The 20,875-nt window shown below is 53.2% G+C and overlaps 1 protein-coding gene across 2 annotated transcripts; it reads right to left on the minus strand.

The window, feature by feature from the left end:
* Positions 1 to 390: 390 nt before the first annotated feature.
* U2AF2 (U2 small nuclear RNA auxiliary factor 2) lies at positions 391 to 20,258 on the minus strand. 2 transcript variants are annotated; one of them, XM_049900839.1, is made up of 12 exons: positions 20,051 to 20,258; positions 15,573 to 15,708; positions 14,783 to 14,827; positions 14,377 to 14,480; positions 13,781 to 13,932; positions 12,351 to 12,467; positions 11,349 to 11,487; positions 5,724 to 5,803; positions 5,519 to 5,641; positions 5,091 to 5,177; positions 4,604 to 4,852; positions 391 to 1,127 (listed from the first exon to the last, which is right to left on the minus strand). In XM_049900839.1, the coding sequence occupies exons 1-12, from the start codon at positions 20,097 to 20,099 to the stop codon at positions 993 to 995; spliced, it is 1,416 nt and encodes a 471-aa protein (XP_049756796.1). In that variant the 5' UTR covers positions 20,100 to 20,258; the 3' UTR covers positions 391 to 992. The 2 variants fall into 2 exon arrangements, with proteins under 2 accessions (XP_049756796.1, XP_049756795.1); XM_049900838.1 differs by having other exon boundaries at positions 5,079 to 5,177.
* Between the last annotated feature and the right edge of the window lie 617 nt (positions 20,259 to 20,875).

Here is a 20,875-nt window from a genome sequence, read left to right on the forward strand (position 1 = left end):
CCGCGAGGTGGGGTGCACGGGCCTCGCGGACTGTGGAGCCGGTTACGCCCCGCAGACTCAAGTTGGCGTCCGAGAGGGGGCTGAGTGCGCCCCCGCTTGTCCTAGCCCCACAGCCACGCCCCGCCGCCAGGTGCCATTAGGCCTCGACCTCACGAGGCCGCCCGCTGCCCCGCGGGGCCCCAAGGCCAGTCCGCGGCACGCTTGCATGCTCACTGCTCTCTGAGACACGCTCTATACCCGACGCTTTACAGACAGGTACGGGCTAGGGATCATGGGTCAGGGACAGCTTGCTCCCGTCCCCCGCAGGAATCCCCGGCAAGCACCCCAGTTTGCCAAGAGGAACCCCCCTGAAAAGGGTTAGACAGACCAGACACAGAGCAGCTCCATAAGTAAAATACAACAAAATGTTTAATGAGCAAATTCGTCTTAGCAAATATGAAACTGCCACAGAGAGTAGGAGGGGGATAGGGGCCACAGGGTTGGGAACAGGTCTGGCTAAGACTAAAGAGGAGAGAATCAACTACATAAGAAACCAGGGAGCGACCAGAAAGGGCCAGAGGCCAAGAGGGCAGGAACTGTGGTCCTGGAAAGGGGCTGGACACTGGGGGCCGGACAACAAAATTCAAAAGTTTGGCCATAAAATATAAACACGCTATGTTCCTACCAAGGGGAAGAGGAGGGGAAGGTACAAGGGAGGAAGAGAGGCTTTGTGGGGAGGGGCGTGGGGGTCCTAACCCGCCCTGTGTGCACCCATCCCCATCCCAATCCTGCCCTCTGTGTCTTCGGGCGCGTGTGTCTGTGGGCGCTGGGCGCATGTGTACACTTCCCCATCCCCCCGCCCCCACCCCACCCCAATCGCTGCCATTCCAGTTGCTGCCGGCTGTCACTCGGCTGTCACTCCTCTGCCCATCGTCTTCAGAGGGGGAAAAGAGGGGGGCGGGAAGGGAGGAAGCCCCCCTGCCAGCCCTGGCCCTGCCTTCCCCCGGCCGCCTCTACCAGAAGTCCCGGCGGTGGTAAGAGTCGGGGTCACAGTATTTTGTGACAACCACTCTGTTGGCGAACTTGCGGCCCGTCAGGCCCTGCATGGCTTTCTGGCAGTCAAACACGGAGGTGAACTCCACAAAGATCTGTGGAAACAACAGGCAGGTATGAAGGCCAGACAGAAGAACAGGTGGGCACACTCCTAGCAACCCACAAGAACACAAACCCAGCACTCAGGACAGAGGGCTCAGCAGGAAGAAGGGCCTGCACAGAGGCGGCCTTGGTGCAGGTGTGGGGCGTTTACTCCAAGTTCCTTCAGAGCCCCCAGGAACAAGAGACTGCACAGCAGAGGCATCAGTGAGAGAACAGCCACACAAGGGACACACCAGCTCCCAGAGGCCGAGAGCAACAGCGCTGAGGTCTACTCTGCATAGACACTGGGAGGCACTCCCCAAGTGACTCCCAGGGCCAGGTTCTCCCTCAGACAACAGATAGAGGAAGGGACGCTCAGAAATTAGGAACAATAACCTTCAGAGCCAGAGTGGAAGGAGAGCTAAGACAGAAGAGAAAGCCACGTTAAAAAACTAAACTGCCTGATCTACTAACGCTTCTAACACCAGTTTACAGGAAACTGGAGGGGCAGGCGGAGGGATACGATACAATGGGCTTAATCCAAAACATGGAACGTTCTGTAGGACAAATGGAAACCCTGAAGGCATAATGGTTAAGAGCTACGGCTGCTAACCAAAAAGTCAGCAGTTCAGATCCACCACCAGGCGCTCCTCGGAATCCCTATGGGACAGTTCTACTCTCTCCTATAGGGTCGCTATGAGTCAGAACTGACTCGATGGCAATGGGATGGATAGGACAAATGACCCCGTTTCCTCAACAAATAAAACTGCTTGACCAAAAAAAAAAGGGGGGCGGCGGGTAGAACTGGTAGAAATTAGGAGAAACTGTAACCAAGTATAAGGTGAGGCCCTTGTTTGGATCTCTGCAGAAACAAATTAGCTGTAAAAACACATTAGACAGGGACATGAACATGGAATGACTAAATACTAAGGAATCCATGTTAATGTTGTTCAAATAAATGGTGTCATGGTTTCATTAAAATAAGCAGTGTTTCTCAGCCTGGGCTAATATTGTCCCCCAGGATGGGACACTAGGCAGTTACAACTGGGGGCAGGGGTGCTATTGGCTTCTACTGTGCAGAGGCCAGGGCCACTGTTCACCATCCTGAAATGTGCAGCATGTTCCCACCACAGAGAATGAGCCCACCTGAAATGTCACTAGTTGAGAAATTAACCTACTGAAGTATTTCAAGTAACGGTAGGTACAATACTGTCATATTTTCTCTCTACTTTTATGCATGTTTGAAAAGGTCCACAATAAAGTTTCAAAACAGCAGGGGGCAAGATGTAGTTACTGCTTATGTAGAAATGAGTTGCAGTTTAGAGAGATGGAAAAAGCACACTGATTAAGGGAAGGGATAATTACGAAGCCAATTAATGTAGTTTTTGTCAAGTTACATAACTGTAAGAAGTTGAGCTGGCGAAATTGTGATATATTTACAATGACAAGAGAAAAGACAAAAATTGGCTGCTGAAGCTGCTTATATATTCAACGAACCACCTCAAGGAATTTGGTTCCTGGGTTTAGTGGTTTAGGGTCATGGTTTCATGAGACATCCCAGTTATTTGCCCTATAAATGTTATTTTCTGCCTCCTAGCTCACTGCATAATGCCCGGGGTCTTAAAAGCTTGCCAGCAACCATCCAAGGCACAACTGGTCTCTATTCTCTTGGAGCAAAAGAGGTAAAAAGAAAAGTCAGGAATAGGAGGCATAAATGCAATGTGTAGCTACTTGCTTCCATGAACAACTGCCTCCCTTGCCAGTTACAATTCAGTGACTTCTCAGAAGTGCTGCAGAGTTCTGGGCTACTATCAGTGAACATTTTGACCAAAGATTCCATAAAAGAATCCTAATCAGAAAGGTGAAAATGCAGAACAGAATGTCAAATTCTCAGGGACTACAGATTTTCTGGTGCAACGGAGGGTGGATGAATCCCTGAAAACTACTGCCCTGAGGCAAACTATCAACCTTAAACCTAAAATCATCTTAAAACCAAACAACAATTTAGCTTAACTAGTTAAAAAAAAAAAAAGTCTGCCTTGAGAATTATGCTCTTTTAACAACTATCTGTATCTTTAACCATCTGTATCTGATCAAAGTGGCAACTGCAACTCAAAAGATTAGATAGGAACCTTAGGGGACAGTGAATTTATGTTAATGGGAGAGGAACAACTCTCCCATTAACATGGGTGAGAATGGTTGCACAACCCAAAGAATGTAATCACTGAACTTTAAGTGTAGGAACAGTTGAATTGGTGTATGTTTTGCCATGTATATTCTCAACAACAGAATTAATTTAAAATAGTAACAGGAAATGCAGTACCAATGAAGACAAGAAGAAAAGGCTAAAATTTTAAAAATCTACATGGGATCAAATTGACAACTTGAAAGATAGGAAACTTAGGGGGCAGTGAGTTCACATTAATGGGGGAACTCAGAAGAGGGTGAGAATGCTGCACAAGAATGTAATCAACACCACTGAACTGTACATGTAAAAATTGTTAAACTGGTATATGTTCTGCTATACATATTCTCAACAACACAAATTATATTTAAACAAAACAGGTTGGCAATGCCAGAGCCTGGGGTTCTTCCTTTCCTGCTTCCCACCAGTGCTCGCTCAGCCCCTACTTTGAGCCAGGCTCCATTCTAGACACCAGACCACAACCTGGAGCAGCCCTGACAAGAACCCTCCAGGACTCCGGCCATTTATACCACACCCAGTGAGAAGGGGGCAAGAAAGCAGCCGAAAGAGGCTACTATCTTCCTCCTCCATGAGTGCACAGAGCCGGGACAATGGGACTCCGGGGGCTCCACCCATGCCTGTGTGGCCTGTGACCTCTCTGTACCCACACCTCCTCCTGTAGCAGGGACTGGCTGCAACCCCAGACAGATCAGGGAGCACTGCTGTGAGAACAGTCACATATGCAATATGCACAGCTCAGGCAGGGCAACGAGCACAGAGTGGACACCAGTGAGTTTGCAGCTTCTAAAACTTCACAAAGCACCCAAGGTTCAGAGAAGTGTCACCTACACAAGATGACGTAAAGCAGCAGCAGCAGAGCCAGGTTCTGCACCAAGGTGACCTCTATACAGAGTCCAAGGTTCATGGCCACAACGCTGTATGCCCAACTGCCTGCTAACATGGCTATCCACCAAGGGGGCCCCAGTGGGCCACACACCTCTCAGCTCCCCAGAATCTCCCTGGAGCCATGCCCAGAGGGGGCACTCAGTAGTGATGGTGGTGGGGGGTGTGTGTGTGAGACACACATGTGGGGAGATGCATGCCCAAACGAAGGCACACATGAGGACACACACATGGGCACAGGGACGGGTACACAGAGGAACACGTGCTCGTGAGGTACAGATACACATATGGGAACACACACACACACTAGGGGACACACACAGGTAGACCCATGAGGACACGCACACACGGAGCAACAGGCACACACAAGGACATGCATGCCAAGCCCCTGGCTGCCCTGACCTTTCCACAGCCGGGCACCTCAACGCCGTCCACGGGCCGAGGAATCTCAATGGACTTGACAAGCCCATACTTGCTGCACTCGTCACGCACATCCTCCACAATCTCCTCATACTCCTCATCATCCAACAGCTCCTCGGGCAGCACCATGTTCATGAGACACAGCACCTCAGTCGGGTGGCCGCCCATCTGCACCTGGGAGCTCATGAGCCCCGGCACTTGCAGGGTTACCGGCGTCTGGTTGATCGTGCTCTGTGGGGGGAGACAGATGTCACAGGGGGCCCACCACACCCCCCGCCCCGGCCTCCCTCTCTAAAGGCCCGGACCAGCTCTCCCTCCGCTCACCCTGCACCCTCGCAGACACCCATGCGGGTGGACCGCCCACACCACAGGGACAGCCTGCACCCCACCTCCCACACTGCATCCCTCTGGCCCGGCTCGCCCCGGGGGTCCCTCTAGCCAATGGAAGATGACGTGCCGGGAGGCTCACCAGCGTGGCATTCTTGGCACCCACACTCGCCCGCTGGACGAGCAGTTTCTTGTCCCCCAGCTGCATCCCGTTCAGCCCTGCAATGGCCTGTGTGGAGGGGGGTGAGCCACGGGAGCGGGGTGGTCAGGGGCTGGTCCCAGTACTTCCCCCCAACAAGCCCCAATACCCCAGAACGCAGGGCACTGGTGGGCAAGAGGGCAGGCACAGGGATTTAAGAGCTTGGAAAGAGCCAGAGCCAGAGTCAGGGGAAGCAGCACATGAGGCCTGGGTTTAAGCCATCACATGAGTGGTCGTGCCTCCGCTGAGCCTTTGCTCACTCAGCAGCTTCCCCAACCCCAAGGCCCCACCTCCAGGTGGCCTCCCCCACCGTTCCCATGAAAGAGGAGCTCAGTTTGAACGGCAGCATAGGGCAGGGACCCAGGACTCACCTGGTCTGTGACGTTGATGTCCACGTACTCACAGAAGGCGTAGCCCTTAGAGAGCCCTGTGGCGCTGTCCTTGACCAGGTTGAAGGCCTTCAGAGGCCCAAATGAGGTCAACAGCTCCTTCACCTACAGCAGAATGCAGACACAATGGCCGTCAGGGCAAGGGCAAGGGCGGAGCAGGGGAACAGAAAGGAGAAGAGAGGCTCACCTGGTCATCATTCAGGTAGTTGGGTAAGCCCCCAATGAAGAGCTTGTGAGCAGAGTCAGGGACTACAGTGGACACAACTCCTAAGGGGAGAGAAGGGATGGACTCAATTCCCAGCACAAGGTCAACACCCACACACTTGGGGGGAGTCCACAGGAGGAGACCCTGCCCTCTCCACATACAAAAAGCCGTCAAGGACCCTGGCAATCCAGCACCAACCAATCACACCTACCATGGGGTGGAACAAGTGTCTATCCATAACCTGAAGTCTAACCAGGAGCCTGGGAAACATCACATGACAAACCACCCCTGAAATGTTAGCAGGTGACACACAGACCCTCTCTCAGTGGCAGAAGAGGCACTGCCCAGAAACCTCAGATCAGTAGCACCCCTCAGAGCACCTGGTGGCCCATATGAGGCAGCCTGGCAGAAACAGGTCCAACCCCAAGGTCACAGAATCCCAAGGTAACACCCCAAGCCTGCCACTTGCCAAGTCGCTGGGTGACCTTGGCAGGTCACTCTGGCTCTGGACCTGCTTTTTTCTCATCCTACTGGCAAGGGATCACAAGGACACATACGCCCTTCTTCATCCTTCAGGCCTCAGCCCTTAGAGCCCTTTCCTGATGACTCCCAATTGAAATTAAGCCTTCTTGCTAAATCTCTCAGCCCTTTTTCTTCATGGTACTGTACCAATGATGAAGAAAGCCCCAAGGAGGTATTCTCAGGGCTCTGTCATCTGTGACACCAGAGAACCATCCCTCACAGAGCTCTCCTGAAGAGGAGCCAGGCACTGCTCAAGAGGCTCAAACAGCACCCTCATGTGAGCTGTGTCATCACAGGTGGTGACTGCTTCAATGACTTTGGTGGTCTGTGCTCACTGTTGGCGCTCTCCCTGCATAGAAAGCAGGCCTCCAACACCCAGGACTCGCCATCTCGCTCACCACTCCACACCCAAAGCCCAGAAGTGACTGGCACCACCGGCCACACAATGCTGAATAAGAGAGGGTGCGACCACCCACATGCTGGCCCAAACCCAGCACTCACTGCACTCCAGCCCCTCTCTTTCACCCTCCCTCTCTCATACACATGCACATCCACCCACCAGGTTGCATAACCCACTGCCCCACAGGCATCACCAAATGTGCTTAACTCTGGGAAATATCCAGCCAGGTGTGACATATGCAAGCCCGCACACAGTCTGTACCACCCTTGGGTTCCAACGGACCCCCATCCATCTGGCCGTGCATCCCGCTACCTACAGACTGCCCTGCCTCTGCCACCACAGCTGCACAGAGGGGTGGCCCCCATCCCACCTGTCCTGAGCCTCAGAGAGGAACACGTACAGTAGGATAATGGGAGATGCTTCAGAACTGAGCACTGCACCCACAATAGGGGAGAAAAGAATCCCTCCTCCTGCCCCCCTCCCCAGCTCAATTAGCCCCAGTGCACCCCCTCCCACTACCAGCTCCTCCAGGCCACACTGACATGGCCCCTTCTGAGCACCCCAGCTGGCACCAACAGCCCAAGCCGAGCCACATCAGTGTGGGCTGTGAGAATTTCCAAACCACAGGAGAGGCCAGACTTGAGAGAGTTATCCAGCAGATGCCTAACAGGACAGGGGGCTCACGCCAAGCATAGACTGCAGGCCAGAAAACATGTCAAACTCTATGTGTTAATTCAGTCTTTCAAAGCCTCTACCAACAACATGAAAATCAGTAAACTGAAACATGGAGATTAAGGACTATGTGAGGTTACAAAGTAAGGGGCTTCCAGGGCCCACACTGAAAGCACCATGGCTACACAGACGGCTCTGACAGGCTAAGGGTTGCCATGGGGACTATCCCTGTCCAGCTGGCCTGAGGCTCAGAGACTCGACCTCTGCCATGCCTGAGCCCTGAGTACACGAGGGCAGAGCTGAGGGGCAAATCCTTATTCCTGAGCACTGGGCTGCACCTTCAGTGGGGCAGCAAGGTGGTCAAGAGCGCATGATAGAGCCTGGGTTCAAGGACTGGCCTGATGCTTTAAGGATCCCCTGGGCCTGGTCTCATCTGCAGAGGAGGAGATGCTAGCGTCCACAGTGAGGGCTTCAAAGGGCAATGGTTCAGGTCAAGCACCCACTAACCCAGGGCCTCAGGACAGGCAAACTGCCCTCAACAAGAGCTAAGGGACAGGAGATCAGAAATGGTGGCCACTGTTACACTGCTAACAGTTTTAACAGAACCTCCTCTCTCAGGCTCAGGTTCCTTGGTAATCAAGGAGGAGGGTTGAGCCCTGCTTATAGCCCACTGTGGAGAGCCCAGTCCCCGACAGCACAAGTCACTGCCTGACCATGTAGCACCCTGGGTGCACAGATGGACTCTGGAGCCAGAGAGGGTAGGGCTCTCCTCCTAACCGTCCCAAAGCTTCTTCCTTAATGGCAGAATGGGGAGATGCCACCCCCTCACAGGGCAGTTTGACCCTGTGGTCTGGCGTCAAACCTGGACCACCTCACTGCCTGACACAGCAGACAGCTCCCCACCCACCAGGTCACTGCTTCACACATCTGTCCTCTTAACAAGTCTTCCCTGGTGCATTTTGCAGGACCGATCCCTCTGAAGTGCCCTCCTCCCCGCAAGTACCCAGCACCCTAGCAGGCTTTTCTTGTGCCCCCAAGGTGCCACCTCACTAGGCAGCAAGGCCAGGACTGCCCCATGTGCCACCATGTCCCTAGCCCCTAACCCCAGCCCTGGTACCACAAAACCAGTCCTGCCCCAGAACTCGAGTAGTGTGCCTGGCATGGGGCAGGCGCCTAAGGCGAAAGTAAACTTGGAGATTGATTCAGAGAAAGTGCCCTCTTAAAGGAGCCCTGATGACTGAATTGTTAAAAGCTTGGCTGCTAACTGAAAAGTCAGTGGTTCGAACCCCGCAGCAGCTCTGAGGGAGAAAGATCTGGTATGGCCATCTGCTCGGGTAAAAATTACAGCTTAGAAAACCCTATGGGTAGCTAACTAACAAACTGGTTCGAACAATAATGAGTATCAACATTAGCTACCACACTCTTTTTAAAAAATGATCTTTGAGACCAAACGGTCAACAATTACTTGAAAACAAAAAAGAGAACATTACAGAGTAAACCAGAATGGAAATAACGAATCTATTCCAGGACTGTGAAGAGTACAACCAATATCAACAAACAACTTGAGTAGAAATAGCTGAATGAGAGCCTAAAGCAGTGTGTAAACCTTCACCAAAAACATGTTATTAAAAAATAAAAAAAAAAAATCTACGGTTAAATTCTACTGTTATATATGGTTGGTATTAAAATTGACTTGATAGCACCAACAACAGCGCCCTCTTGCCCAAAAACACAGCTCTGGTTCTTCCTGCTCCTTGGCTCCATCTCCTTTCTGTATTTCTTGTTTCAGAAGTACCTACTGGGAGCCTATAGCAACACTGAACAGCCAGGCTTGACTGTGGCAGCCTCATCTTGTTCCCAGCTTCAGGGAGAATGCATTTCATACCTCATCCCTTTGTACGATACTTGTTTAGTTACAGGTCAGTGTGCTTCTATCAACGTAAAACATCTTCCTTCCAGTTTCCCGAATTGGCCTTTTTTTTTTTCTTTTTTCAATCAACAGTGTCTGCTGAATTTTATCAAATACCTTTTTTTTGCGGGGCGGGGGGCTTGGTGGGGAGACCAAAACACCAGTTTTACTACTGGTACATAAATGCTTAACCTCCAGCCAGAATCATGCATCCTGTAAGCCCCAACCCCCAGAACCGAATTCATCAACACAGTCAAGGCCACACTGGACACCAGGCCTCTTTGTACAAGAAGATCCCGGAGAGAGAAGAGAAACGAATGACTTCTCTACCACTTAATCGAAGCAAGGGACCTCTCCGGAAAAGGGCCTGCGATGAAGGGAAGATGGTCAAAAGAATCTACCAGGCTCCATTCCCACCAGGAGAAAGGTAGGCGTGCAGGAGGCAGTGGTAGTAGTGTTTGAGTGGGCTCTGGGGCCAAACTACGAGCTCAGGACAGTGGATGCCAACTCTTAACGTCGTGACCTTGAACAAGTTACTTATTGCTCTACACCTGAGTTTCCTCCACTCCGAGAGAGGTACAACAGTATTTACTACAGCAGGAACCAGCTAACTTTTTCTGCAAACGGTCAGATGCTACATATTTTCGGCTACAGTCTCTATTGCAACTACTCAACTTCGCCACTATGGCGTGAAAGCAGGCTGTGACAAATGGGCGTGACCATACGCCAACAACACTTCATTTACAAAAGCAGGCAGTTGGCCAGGATTTGGTCCCTGGGTGGAAACTGGCTGACCCTTGTACTGCAGAACTGCTACAAAGATTAAAAAATAATCCATACAGGGCACAGAAAACGGTACCTAAATAGAATAAGCACGCAACTGGTTAAGTCAGTCATATATTACAAACTGCTTAAAACAAACAGCAGCACGAGGAAAATATTCTGTAGCTAGGTCTGGGAAATGGTTGAAACTGTACGATTGAATTACAGCATGTCAACACACACTATACCTCAATTTTTTTCAAACATACACTAAATTTCCAAAGCATTACAACGAAGAAAGTCAGGGAACCAAGCCCTGAGTCCTGAAATGAGCATCAAGGTGTTTCCCTCTCTAGGTATCGATGTCTTGAACCTTATGAAGAGCTGACTCCATCTCTAAAGGATCCTTCAGGGATAAGCTTCAACCAGCAAAACCACATGTTCCCCAAGCTCCAAGGTGCCTGGCTGGCTCCACCCCAGCACCCAGAGCACAGTAGTGCTCACCCGGCCTCTGCCTGGAGCCCGGGGCCACATGTGCTGTGCTATGGCCACCTGAGGACTGTTGTAACACCTGTAAAAAAAAAAGTTATCTCATGGCATGTGGGAATTAAATGATGTTCAAAGATCGGTACCCTTAAAGGCTATACTAGCAGCACAAAGCCAGGCCCACACGTTGACTATCGTCTGTTACTGTTTTCATGATACGATGGCAAAACAGAACGGTCCTGACAAAGACCATAAAGCTAAAAATAAGTGCTACCTGGCCTTTCAGGAAAACTGTGCACCAACCCATCGATTGTACGATCCACCCATCAGGCCTGTGGGGAATGGGCCCAGAGAACAGGATTCTAGAGAAACGCAGGAAGGCAAACACATGACTATCCACACGCCAGATCCCAAGTCAGGAGCTCTGCTGACTCCACGCTTGCACACACACACACATGCCCACACACATGCCCACTCGCACACGTGTTCACGCACACACACACATCCTCACACTCATGTGTGCTCTCATAGTAATGCACTGACCTCCCTCACTTCTGAGGAGACTGAGGCCCAGAAAGATCACATCAATGTCCAAGGTACCAGAACCAGAAAGCCACAGACCAGGTTCAAGACCTTGAATGCCAGCCACCTTACCTCCTGCAACTCCTCCAGCCTAGTCCTGGCCCTGCCACTCAGCCCCAGGCATCACGTCTGCAAAGGGGGAAAAACCCCCAACTCACAAAGCTCTTCGGAAGCACTGCTTTCTAGGGAGCTTCAACCAGGCTACAGACGGGAAGGGTGGGCCACAGAGACAGCACCGAGAGACACAGGGGCCTGTGTGCACGTCCCCACTCACCAGGCACATAAACAGAGGGGTTCTCCGACATGCCCGGCAGTGGCTGGTAGTCGTGAGGTCTGCGGATCTTCAGTGATTGGCCCTGGAAAATGATGCCATCGAAGGCCATAGCCTGGGTAGTCTCATCCACTGAGCGGAACTGAAAAAGAAAGTAGAATGGTAAGGGGCATGCAGCCAGAGGCCACGCAGGCCACCTCTACCCCGCAAGGCCTCTGAGAGCAGGGTTTCCTCTTTCCTTCACTTGGGTAGATATTCAAAAAGCAGGGCCTTTATGGAAGGCCTCATACAGGGCATAGGGAGAACCAAGCTGCCACAATTCTTGCCTTTAAGAGTCCACACTCCACCAACAATGATGGATTATGATAGCCCTACGAAGGGAAAAAGGGCTGAGAGAGCATAACAAGGGGCAGCTCACTGAAATGGAGAGATAACGATGTTCAGAAAGGCTTTTCTGATAAAGTGGCATTTAAATTAAAACCCATAGCAGGGCTGCTCAGAGTATGGCCCACCCACTGCCGCTGGACCACAACGAGAAGCACAGAAAGGGACGTGAGCGTTTAGAAACTTCTACAGCACCCCGACACTGCCTCATCAAAGTTTAAGTCCACAAAAAGCCGAAAACCAAACACCACAACCACCATGGTCCTTTCCAAGTTTGAGAAACAGGGCAGACAGAGCAGAGCGGTTGACCCTGCTCTGGCTGGCACAGGGCATGTCCCAGGAAGACCAGTGCGACCGGAGTGTAAAAAGCTGGGGTAGAGCGGCCGGGAAGGGGCTGGAAAGGTCGGTGGAAGCCGAGTAGGCCCCCAGAGAGCAAAGGGAGAACAGACTCCATCTGTGCCTCACGAAGCTCACCGTGGCAACAAAGTGCAAAATGGGTCACGGAGGGACCGCGTGGGGAAACAGGCAAGTGATGGAGCTGGAGTCAGGGACACAGCAGCTGGGAAGACCCAGCCCACCCAAGGGGTGCCTCACACGGCACCCCTAATGTGCCTAGCTCACCTCCAAAAAGGCAAAATTCTTGTCCTGGTTGATCTGCACAGCCAAGACCGGGTTGCCAGGGGCCTGGGTCAGCCCCCCCAGGCGCATCTGAGCGTTGAAAAAGTCCATCATGGCCTCCTGCAGAGGGAAGAGGAGACAGGGAGGGGCGGGGAAGGGAGGTGGAGAGAGGAGGGGAAGGGTGAGAGAGGGAGACACAGAGGGGTGTGGGGGCAAGGGGAGAGGGGTGGGGAAGGGAGGGGAGCAAGTGGAGTATGGTGGGGACGGGTGAGGAGATCAATAGTGGAAACAAAAACAAGAGGGAAATGAGAAATAAGGAGGGCACAGCGGCCAGAGACGGCAAGGGGACAGGAGGGGGGCAGATGGGGGAGACGAGAGAAGGCGAGGCGAGAGCCAGAAGCCCCACAATCCGGGGGAAGGAGAAAAACGTTATAAAAAGAAGAACGAAAACACAGTGACGTTAGCAACAGAAAAGACAAAACAGATATCAAACACACAGACAATGAGAAAATGAAACACACAGGAAAAAAAACATCCAGGGGACACACAAAGAAAGACAGAGAGACAAACAGCAAGAAAAAAGAGACAAGCAGCCAGAAACCGAGAGAGAACCAGGGTCAGAGATGAAGAGATGGCAGACAAAAAGAATACCCAGAGAGGAACAGACAGGAGAGAGGAGGCCAGAGCAGGCGAGGAGGTGGGAGAGGAGGGTGGGGCGGGAGGGGAGGAGAGAAGAGTGATGTGGAGGGATCTGGCCCTGGAGTCCGGGGGCTGGTTTATCAAATGTAGCAAAGTGCAGGTTGAGAAAGTCAGAATGGACCTTACTTGCCTTCGACGATGGTAGCAAACTTTTTGTTGCTACGAGGGATCTCAGCCCCACAATATTTCACTTTAAAGAGAAATGGAAACAACTCTTTGATCTCGGGATTCTCGGGGGGGTGCCATAGGAAGGGTAGGGGAGAGGGGAGGGGGAAGGAGAGGGGGGAAGGGGAGGGAGGAGGTCGGGGGGCGATCAAAAATCACAGAGCAGCGACCACGGGAGGGTGTGGGAGAGGATGGGGACAGGCGGCAGAGAAGGAGAGGCGTGTCAGAGAAACACGAAGGGCAGCGTGCGTCTATGTCTGTGTGCACTGTGTCTGCGTCTCCCTCTCTGTCTCTCTCCGGTGGGTGGGCACCTTATGTGTGTGCTTGAGCCCTGGGCAGCTGCAGTAGGTTGGGGGAGGGCAGACGGGGAAAGGGGGAAGAGGAGGGAGGGAGAGGGCCACCCCCAGCCCGGCCCCTGGCTGGCTCAACTCCATCGGTCCGTCTGGGAGGGGGCCGGGGGGTCTTGCAGGAGCAGAGTCTGACCCGTGCAGGTTGGGAGGAGGGAATCCAGGGAGGGAGGATGGGGTAGGGGAGCCAGGGAGAGGGGAAGGCCAGGAGGAGGGCAGTACCTCAGTGATGCCAAAGGGGATGTTGCCCACATAGAGGCGCCGGGCCTGTCTGGTCATCTGGCTGCCGACCACGGGCACCGGTGTTGGGGTCACGGCCAGGCCGTCAGGGGTCATGGTGGGGAGGAGGGCAGTGGCCGGAATTTGACCCGCAGCTTGAAAAAGGTAGAACAGCATTAAACAATAGCTGGGCACCCTGGGGCACCAGTTCAGGACCACCCCTGCACTCCCTAAGAACTCTCATTCTCAACTTAAAGCTCCCCCAGACCCAGCTCAGGGAGTGCAGCTTCTCCCAAAAGCCACCATCCTCCCAAGCACGGCCCTCGGCATTCCCCCCAACATGGCACTCTGCCCCAGCCTGGGCAAGGAAGATTCTTGTCCAGCCAACAGTAGCCAATGCCGCGACATCTCCCCTTGTGGCAGTCACCCTCTCCTCCAATGGGGGCTTCCATGGGGTGGAAGCAGGGTCATCAAAGGTTTGAATCTCATCTCCCCCAAGACTGAAGTCTCATTCCTCAACCTCCTTAAGCACCCACATGGGGCTCTTCCCTTGTCAGGCCTCCTCTGCTGCCAAGAGGACCTGCTCCCAAAAGGCCTACCTTGCATGGCCTTGTACTGCATGGGGGTGATGTGCTCAAAGCCAGGGGGTGGCACGTCCCAATATTTGCGGACCTTCTTCTTCTTCTCATGACGAGGAGAACGACTGGGGAGGGGGAGGGGAAAGCGGGGTGGGGCACCCTCAGTCTGACCAAAGCAGGCCTGTGTGTGCCCAGGTTACTCCTCAGCTCCCGCCCCACCCCCAACCATGGTCAGCTCAGCTCTCTCAAGGAAAGGGAGGGTCAGGGCTTGGCCTGGGCCTCTGGGGTGGGGGGGGTGCCAGACTCCAGGTAGTAAGGTCCTCCCCAGTGTTCTGGGATTGGGCAGGATGGGGCAGGGCAGAGGAGTATGGGGTGAGGAGGTGAAGTGGGGGCATCAGGGCAGAAGGGACAGGTAAGAGAAGCTCACATCAATCCACCGTGCTCCTCTTTAGCGCCTCTGGTCAAAGGTTTGCTGGGGGTGGGAGGGAAAGGTATGGGGAAGGGTGACTGGGGACCCTTGTCTTCCCCACACACCACAACCCCCAAGGACACTGAGTCCCAGGGTGAGGGCAGGACCAAGGTGAGCAAGCAGCAAGCAGGCCCCCCTCAGCCCTGCCATTCCTCCCGAAACACTCCCACCCTGGAAAAGAAAAAATGATGACAAGAATAAGAAAAACAAAGACAAACCATGTTCTAGTTGAAAGACTGAAGCAAAGCCAAAAAAAGGATTCCACCCCTCCTGCCCTTCCACACCCAAGAGAACGAGAACAGAGAAAGAAGTCCAGGAAAGGAAGAGACGTTAGAGCAACAGAAAACCATCCCACAACTAGAAAGCAAGCCAGGCTGGAAACACTGCCCACCCCAGGAATGCTCGGGGGGCATCGAGGCAGAAACCAACCCCCCCCCCGAAGACAGTCCCAGACCGAAAACAAGGGGGATCAGAAACAGATGGAAACAGAGCAGCCCTCACGGAGAAGAGACAGAATCCCTCCTTGTCACCAGGCTCCTCTCTAACATAGAACCTTCTACCCCCAACAACCCAAGAGCACCCCCAATAGAGAAGCTAAAAGAAAAACACAGAGAAGAAAACTGAGCTGAAAACAAATCACAGCAGATAAATCCCCCACTGAACACAGAATAAAGAACAGGCACCCCAGAAGCCTGTCCCCCATCTCCAGTGCCAAGGGCTGCCTCAGCCACCCCCCACGCCCTGATACCTTCGCCGCCGCCGGTCCCGGGAGGCGCTCCGCTGGTCCCGGTTGCGCCGATCACGGCTCCGGCTCCTGCGCTTGCGATCCCGGCTTCTCGAACGGCTGTGGCTGCGCTTCCGGTGCCGGTTCTCTTTGTCCCGCTCTGCGAGAGGAGGGGAGAGGGGAGGTGCTGAGGCCCAGCCCCCTGCCCCCCGCAAGCCCACACTGACGCCTTGATGTCCTGGAAGGCCATCCCAAGTGATGGAGGGAAATAAGCAGGCTTTCCAGTCCACAGCAGCCCAGAAGCATCTGGGATATGAGATATCTAAAGGTGCTCCCCAGGCAGAAAAAACAGAGGAGGCTGGCTCCTGGTCCCCTGGAGGGTGAGGGCCTGACGCCAGGGGTGTCCCTGAGAGGGGGAGGGCTAGACGTTGGGGATTCAGAGACCCAATGGCATTTTCCTGAAGGCACCCAATGACCTCTCAGGAGAGACCTCTACAGCCAGCTGGCACCCACGGTGCTGCCCGTCTGTGCAGTACCAGGCTGGATCTGATACCCCGGGGAAGCAGGGAAATTTAAGCCTGTCCCTTCCCAGCCAGGTAAATAATACAGGAGGCAGTCTCCTGTCTCCAGGCTCTTCTTTCAGAATCTGCACAGGAGAGGGAGAAGAGGAGCATGCCTGGCCCACTGCCCACCCACTGAACCCCACACCACCCACCTCCTCCGGCTGTACTCTCACTGCCTGAGCCAAGGACAGGAGGCACTGGGGTGGCAGCTGTGTTTCCCACAGCTCACAAAGGGGCGCAGACCTCTCCACCAGAGGACCCCAACCCCTATCTGCCTCCCACAGGTGGGTTGTCAGAGGACATCCCCCCTCCAACAGAGAACAGGGACAAGAGAATAGCAGCAGAAACAGGGCCCGGCCTTGCCATTTAAACCACAGAAACCTCTGTTCCCAACAGACCCTTTACTCTCTAGAATGGTATATGGGTCCTTCCAGGTGGAGGCTGACCACCCGCACCCTTGATCCCACAGGGGGAAAGCAAGGCACAGCATGGAGAAGAAGTGCAGGAGCCACAAGGCCAGGAGCCCAGGGGAGAGGCAGCAAGAGCTCCCAACTAACTCTCTGCCGCTGCGCAGATGGGGAGGAGAAGACTAAGGAGCACCACCAGACTCTACCTCCTTTATTCAAAGACGCCAAGATTTCTAAATCACTCCCCAGACAGGGAAAGAAAAAAAACTCACGTAAACACACAGTAAGTTTTAACATGCATCTCCCAAGAGTAGCAATTTCTGGAGATGTGAGAAAAAAAAGGTCATGAGAAGAGAAGGTCAAAGTGCACTTTAGCCTCACCTGTCACATCTCGTCTCGCACGTTTTTCCGATACGATTAAAAACAACTTTTTTGCAAAAGCATCTCAGTTTCAGAATCACTAAAGCTCAGAAGACACACACACCTTAAAAACAAAACCAGGGAGTGTCATCAAAATACTTCCTGAAACCAGGATCTGTGCTATAGGGTTCTGTTTGCAGCACTACCGTTTTGGAAAACATGCCTAGACTCCTATCACAAATCAGGAAATAAAGCCAAGCAACAGAGAAATGGAGAGACTTGAATTTCAAACTAGGCCACTCTCCCTGATGCTGGTCAGGCAGGACATACCAGAGCCGGCCCTAACCAGGAGGTAACCTCCTCAGAATCCACATCCCCAAAAAAAATCAAAGCCTGGAATTGGAGAGAGGAATTAGGAGGCCAGCCAGTAGCACATCGAGCACACAGGCATGGTCCTGGGCACCGAGTGGCGTTTCGGCCTGGCTCTGGGCCTGTGGCCTCCACGCTAGTCAAATAGGCAGGCTGGAAGCCCCCAGAACCTTTTCTGCTTCAAAGGCTCTGAACCAGGCGAGCAGAGACAAAGATATTCACAGAAGAAGCAGTGCGGCCTGCTAGGTATTTAAAATACAGATAAGAAAAATTAACTCTTTGGAGAGAGACAAATACACAAGGCAATGCCTGAAACCTAGAAACTTAGACTAGTAACAGAAAAAAAGACCTCCAGACAGAGCCACTCGCGGGCAGAGCCCTTTCAAGAACAGAAAAGGAGCTACCTTTATCCAAAATGCTCTGTGCAGTGCTGGTGTGTGGGCAGCTCCACCAAGCTGGCAGAAGAGGCAGGTCCGAGGGCCTGGCCTCTTGGCCCCAGTGAGGACACCCTGGGAAATCCAAGAAGCATGTCTTTGAGAGCCTTAAGGAACAGCTCAATCAGCTCCACTACATGGCCAGAGTGATGTGGAACCAACACACGCAGCCAACCGAGCTCAGAGCCAATGTCGGCTTTTCTGCTCATCAACCCTATAAGATCACACAAAAGTGACTTCACCCCGAGACTCTTTCTCTTCTTCTACCCAATTACTCCACCCAAACTGTTGTGAAAACTTGACAGAACAGCATCTAGAAAGCACCCTTCCCCTACCCTTCCCAACTCTGACATTCCCTCGTAAGCCGAAGTCCTGAGAATGATTTCACAATAACCAGTATCACTTCTTGGGCATGTGCCAGACACTTCACATGTTACCCCACTTAATCCTACCTCTGCCTCTGACCAAGAAATATCTAGGAAAAATTTTTAAGTTCTCTGTGCCTCAGCTTCCCCTCCTCAGGAGAAAGAAATAACTTCCACCTCGCAGATCTCTTAGAACGATCTAATAAAAAAAAAAAAATCACACAAAAAGCTTAATCTGATACGTTGCAAACACTCCTGCTTAACTATTACTATCTTCCTTTTCAATTCTCTAAACCCAAAGCAGAAAAATAAAATCGCTAACACCAAGTCAACTCCAACTCACAGCGACCCTATTAGACGAAACAGAACTGCCCCATACGATTTCCAACGTTTAAAATCTTCACAGAAGAAAAATGGCACATTTTTGTCCCAGAGTGGCTGGTGGGTTCAAACCGCTGATCATTTATTTGGTTAGCAGCCAAGCGCTTCAACCTAGTGACAGAAAAACGGTAGCCGGTGTAAAAATGATTAAAAATCAAGTTACAAATGTACTAAAACTCCACAGCTACTAAACAACGAAATGGGTATTTGAAAACCCCAGTATGATCAACTCCAAAGCCTATGGTTTCAAGCAGTATATCAAGACATACACATACGGAGACACCCCGCAGACACTCAACAAACGTTACATCTTCCCCAGCCCTGTCTCCTAACTCAGCCACCCCTCTATCCGAGTCTAGCCTGGAGTCAGAGGAGAGCGTACGAACCTCCTATTCACTCCTTCAAAGAATGGCAGCACGAAAAATGAATTCCAACTAGGCAACTTAAGTCTGAAGCACCAAGAGACCAACGTCCCCACACCTTCCCTGGGCCTCGATGTCTTCACTCACAAAAACAGGTACGCAAAAATAACATAAAAAAAAATACAAACCTAATCACTCTCCTGAGCCTGGCATTCTTCAAGTCCCTAGGCAGGTAAGCGTAGTCACATGCTGTTCTGACCCACCGCGATCATCGATCCTCAACACCAATTCTCACCAGCACCTGGGAGATAGATGCCTTCCCCCCACCCTCTCCACCAGCTCCTCATGGGCCAGGTCCCCATTACACCCTCGAGACTTCAGTTTCCTCATCTCTACGTTGAAACACTTTACGAAGCTGACTCTAGGTACCCCAAGTTTGGGATAAGTTAGAATTTTGACTCCGTCTCAACACGGAAAGAAATAAACAAACATCCCACGTTACGACTGTCAGGACTAATCCAAGAGGGACACGCGAAAAAAAAGTATTTAGACTCAAAAAATGCTTCATTCTTCCTCTTCTTTGACGAAGGAGCAAATATAAAGCACGTTCGTCCTAGGGACCCCACGACCAACGGCGGGGACACCAACACCCCGGCACAGCGGCTCCCAGAAACCCGCACACGAGGGGAGGAAGAGAGGCTTGCTGCCGCCATACGCCGCCGAGATTCTCGCACATGGGGCCCGCGACGCCGCTGCTCTGCCCTCCTCCACGTGAGACAGGGAACAGGGTTGCGGGCCTCACAACCGCCATTTTGGAAACAAAGGGGGCGTGGAGACAAGGCCATGGACCCGACCGGAAGCGGAAGTGCCAAGACAGCGGGAGAAAAAGCAGGCATTACAAGACTCAAACTAAATTCCGAAAGGAAAAAAAGAGGGGGGGCGTCAGGATACCGAGAGAGCTCGCGCCCCGGTCCCCCGCGCCACCTCCGACGGGGACCTCGTGGGGCCCGGGGACAGGAGACACGGCGCGCATGCGTCACGGGCCCGCGCTCCGCCGCTCCCTTCCCCGCGCCGCGCGCGCAACGGAACGCCGGGAGGGATCACGTGGGCCAGGAGCGCGCCGCGGAACGAGGGGGGAGAGTGGGGGATGGCGCCGTGCGGCACTGAGAGGAGGGGGGAAGAAAGGAGAGAAAATGGCGGGTGAAGGCGAGGAAAGCGAAAACCCGCCCCGACCGCCGCCCCAAGCCCCCAGCGTCCTCACCTTGTTTATTCTCGTTGAGCTGTCGCTCGAACTCGTCGAAGTCCGACATGCTGAGGAGGCCGCGTAGGGCCCTGTACAGCTCTCGCCTTGCCTTGCTGCCTGCCCGCTCCGGCCGCTCGGCTACTTCCGCCGCTTGCTTCGGCTACTTCCGGCCACCGCCGGCGCTTCACCGCCTCCTACCTAAGCAAGCCCGCGGTGCCCCGCCCAGGCTCCGCCCCCCTCGTCCCGCCCCCTCGCCCGCCCGCCAGCCCTCGAGCTGTCCCTCCCCCAACCCGAGGCCTTGCTCCGTCTGGGGCCGGGAAGCGGCGGCTTCGGCTTTTCCGGAAACACACGAAACGAGGGTTTCGTCGGCTTCGCAGATTCTCGTAATTTTCCGGAGATTAGCTCCTCAACGTTCGGGTGTTTCCGTAGGTCCTCGCGTTCCTCCGCGCCGAGGCCCTCTAAAGGTTCGGCTTTCTTCCGACAATTCAGTCCCCAAGCGTTGGCTTCTTCCACAGATTCTCTCCGCTCTTCTCCGCCAGCCCTTTCCAAGCAATCGGCTATTTCCAACAATCCTAACCGTCCCGACACTAGTCTTCGGGCCCCTCCAGAAATTTCAGCTCAATTCCAAGCTTCGGCTGTTTCCGGAGATTCCACTCGCTCACTCCTCCCCTACCGGAGAACTTCGGCTCCTTCCGCCACCGCTTCGGGAAAGCCTCACTCACAGGAAATCGCTTCGGCTCTTTCCGTTGACGCTTCGGCTCCTTCCGGCTTCGGAAACCGAAGAGTGGGAGGACGGCGGCGAGGTGGGTTCGCAAAGGAATACGATAAGGGCCAGGGTTCCGG

This window comes from Elephas maximus, chromosome 11 (genome assembly GCF_024166365.1).
Source record: "Elephas maximus indicus isolate mEleMax1 chromosome 11, mEleMax1 primary haplotype, whole genome shotgun sequence".
In the NCBI taxonomy this organism is placed as follows: Eukaryota; Metazoa; Chordata; class Mammalia; order Proboscidea; family Elephantidae; genus Elephas; species Elephas maximus.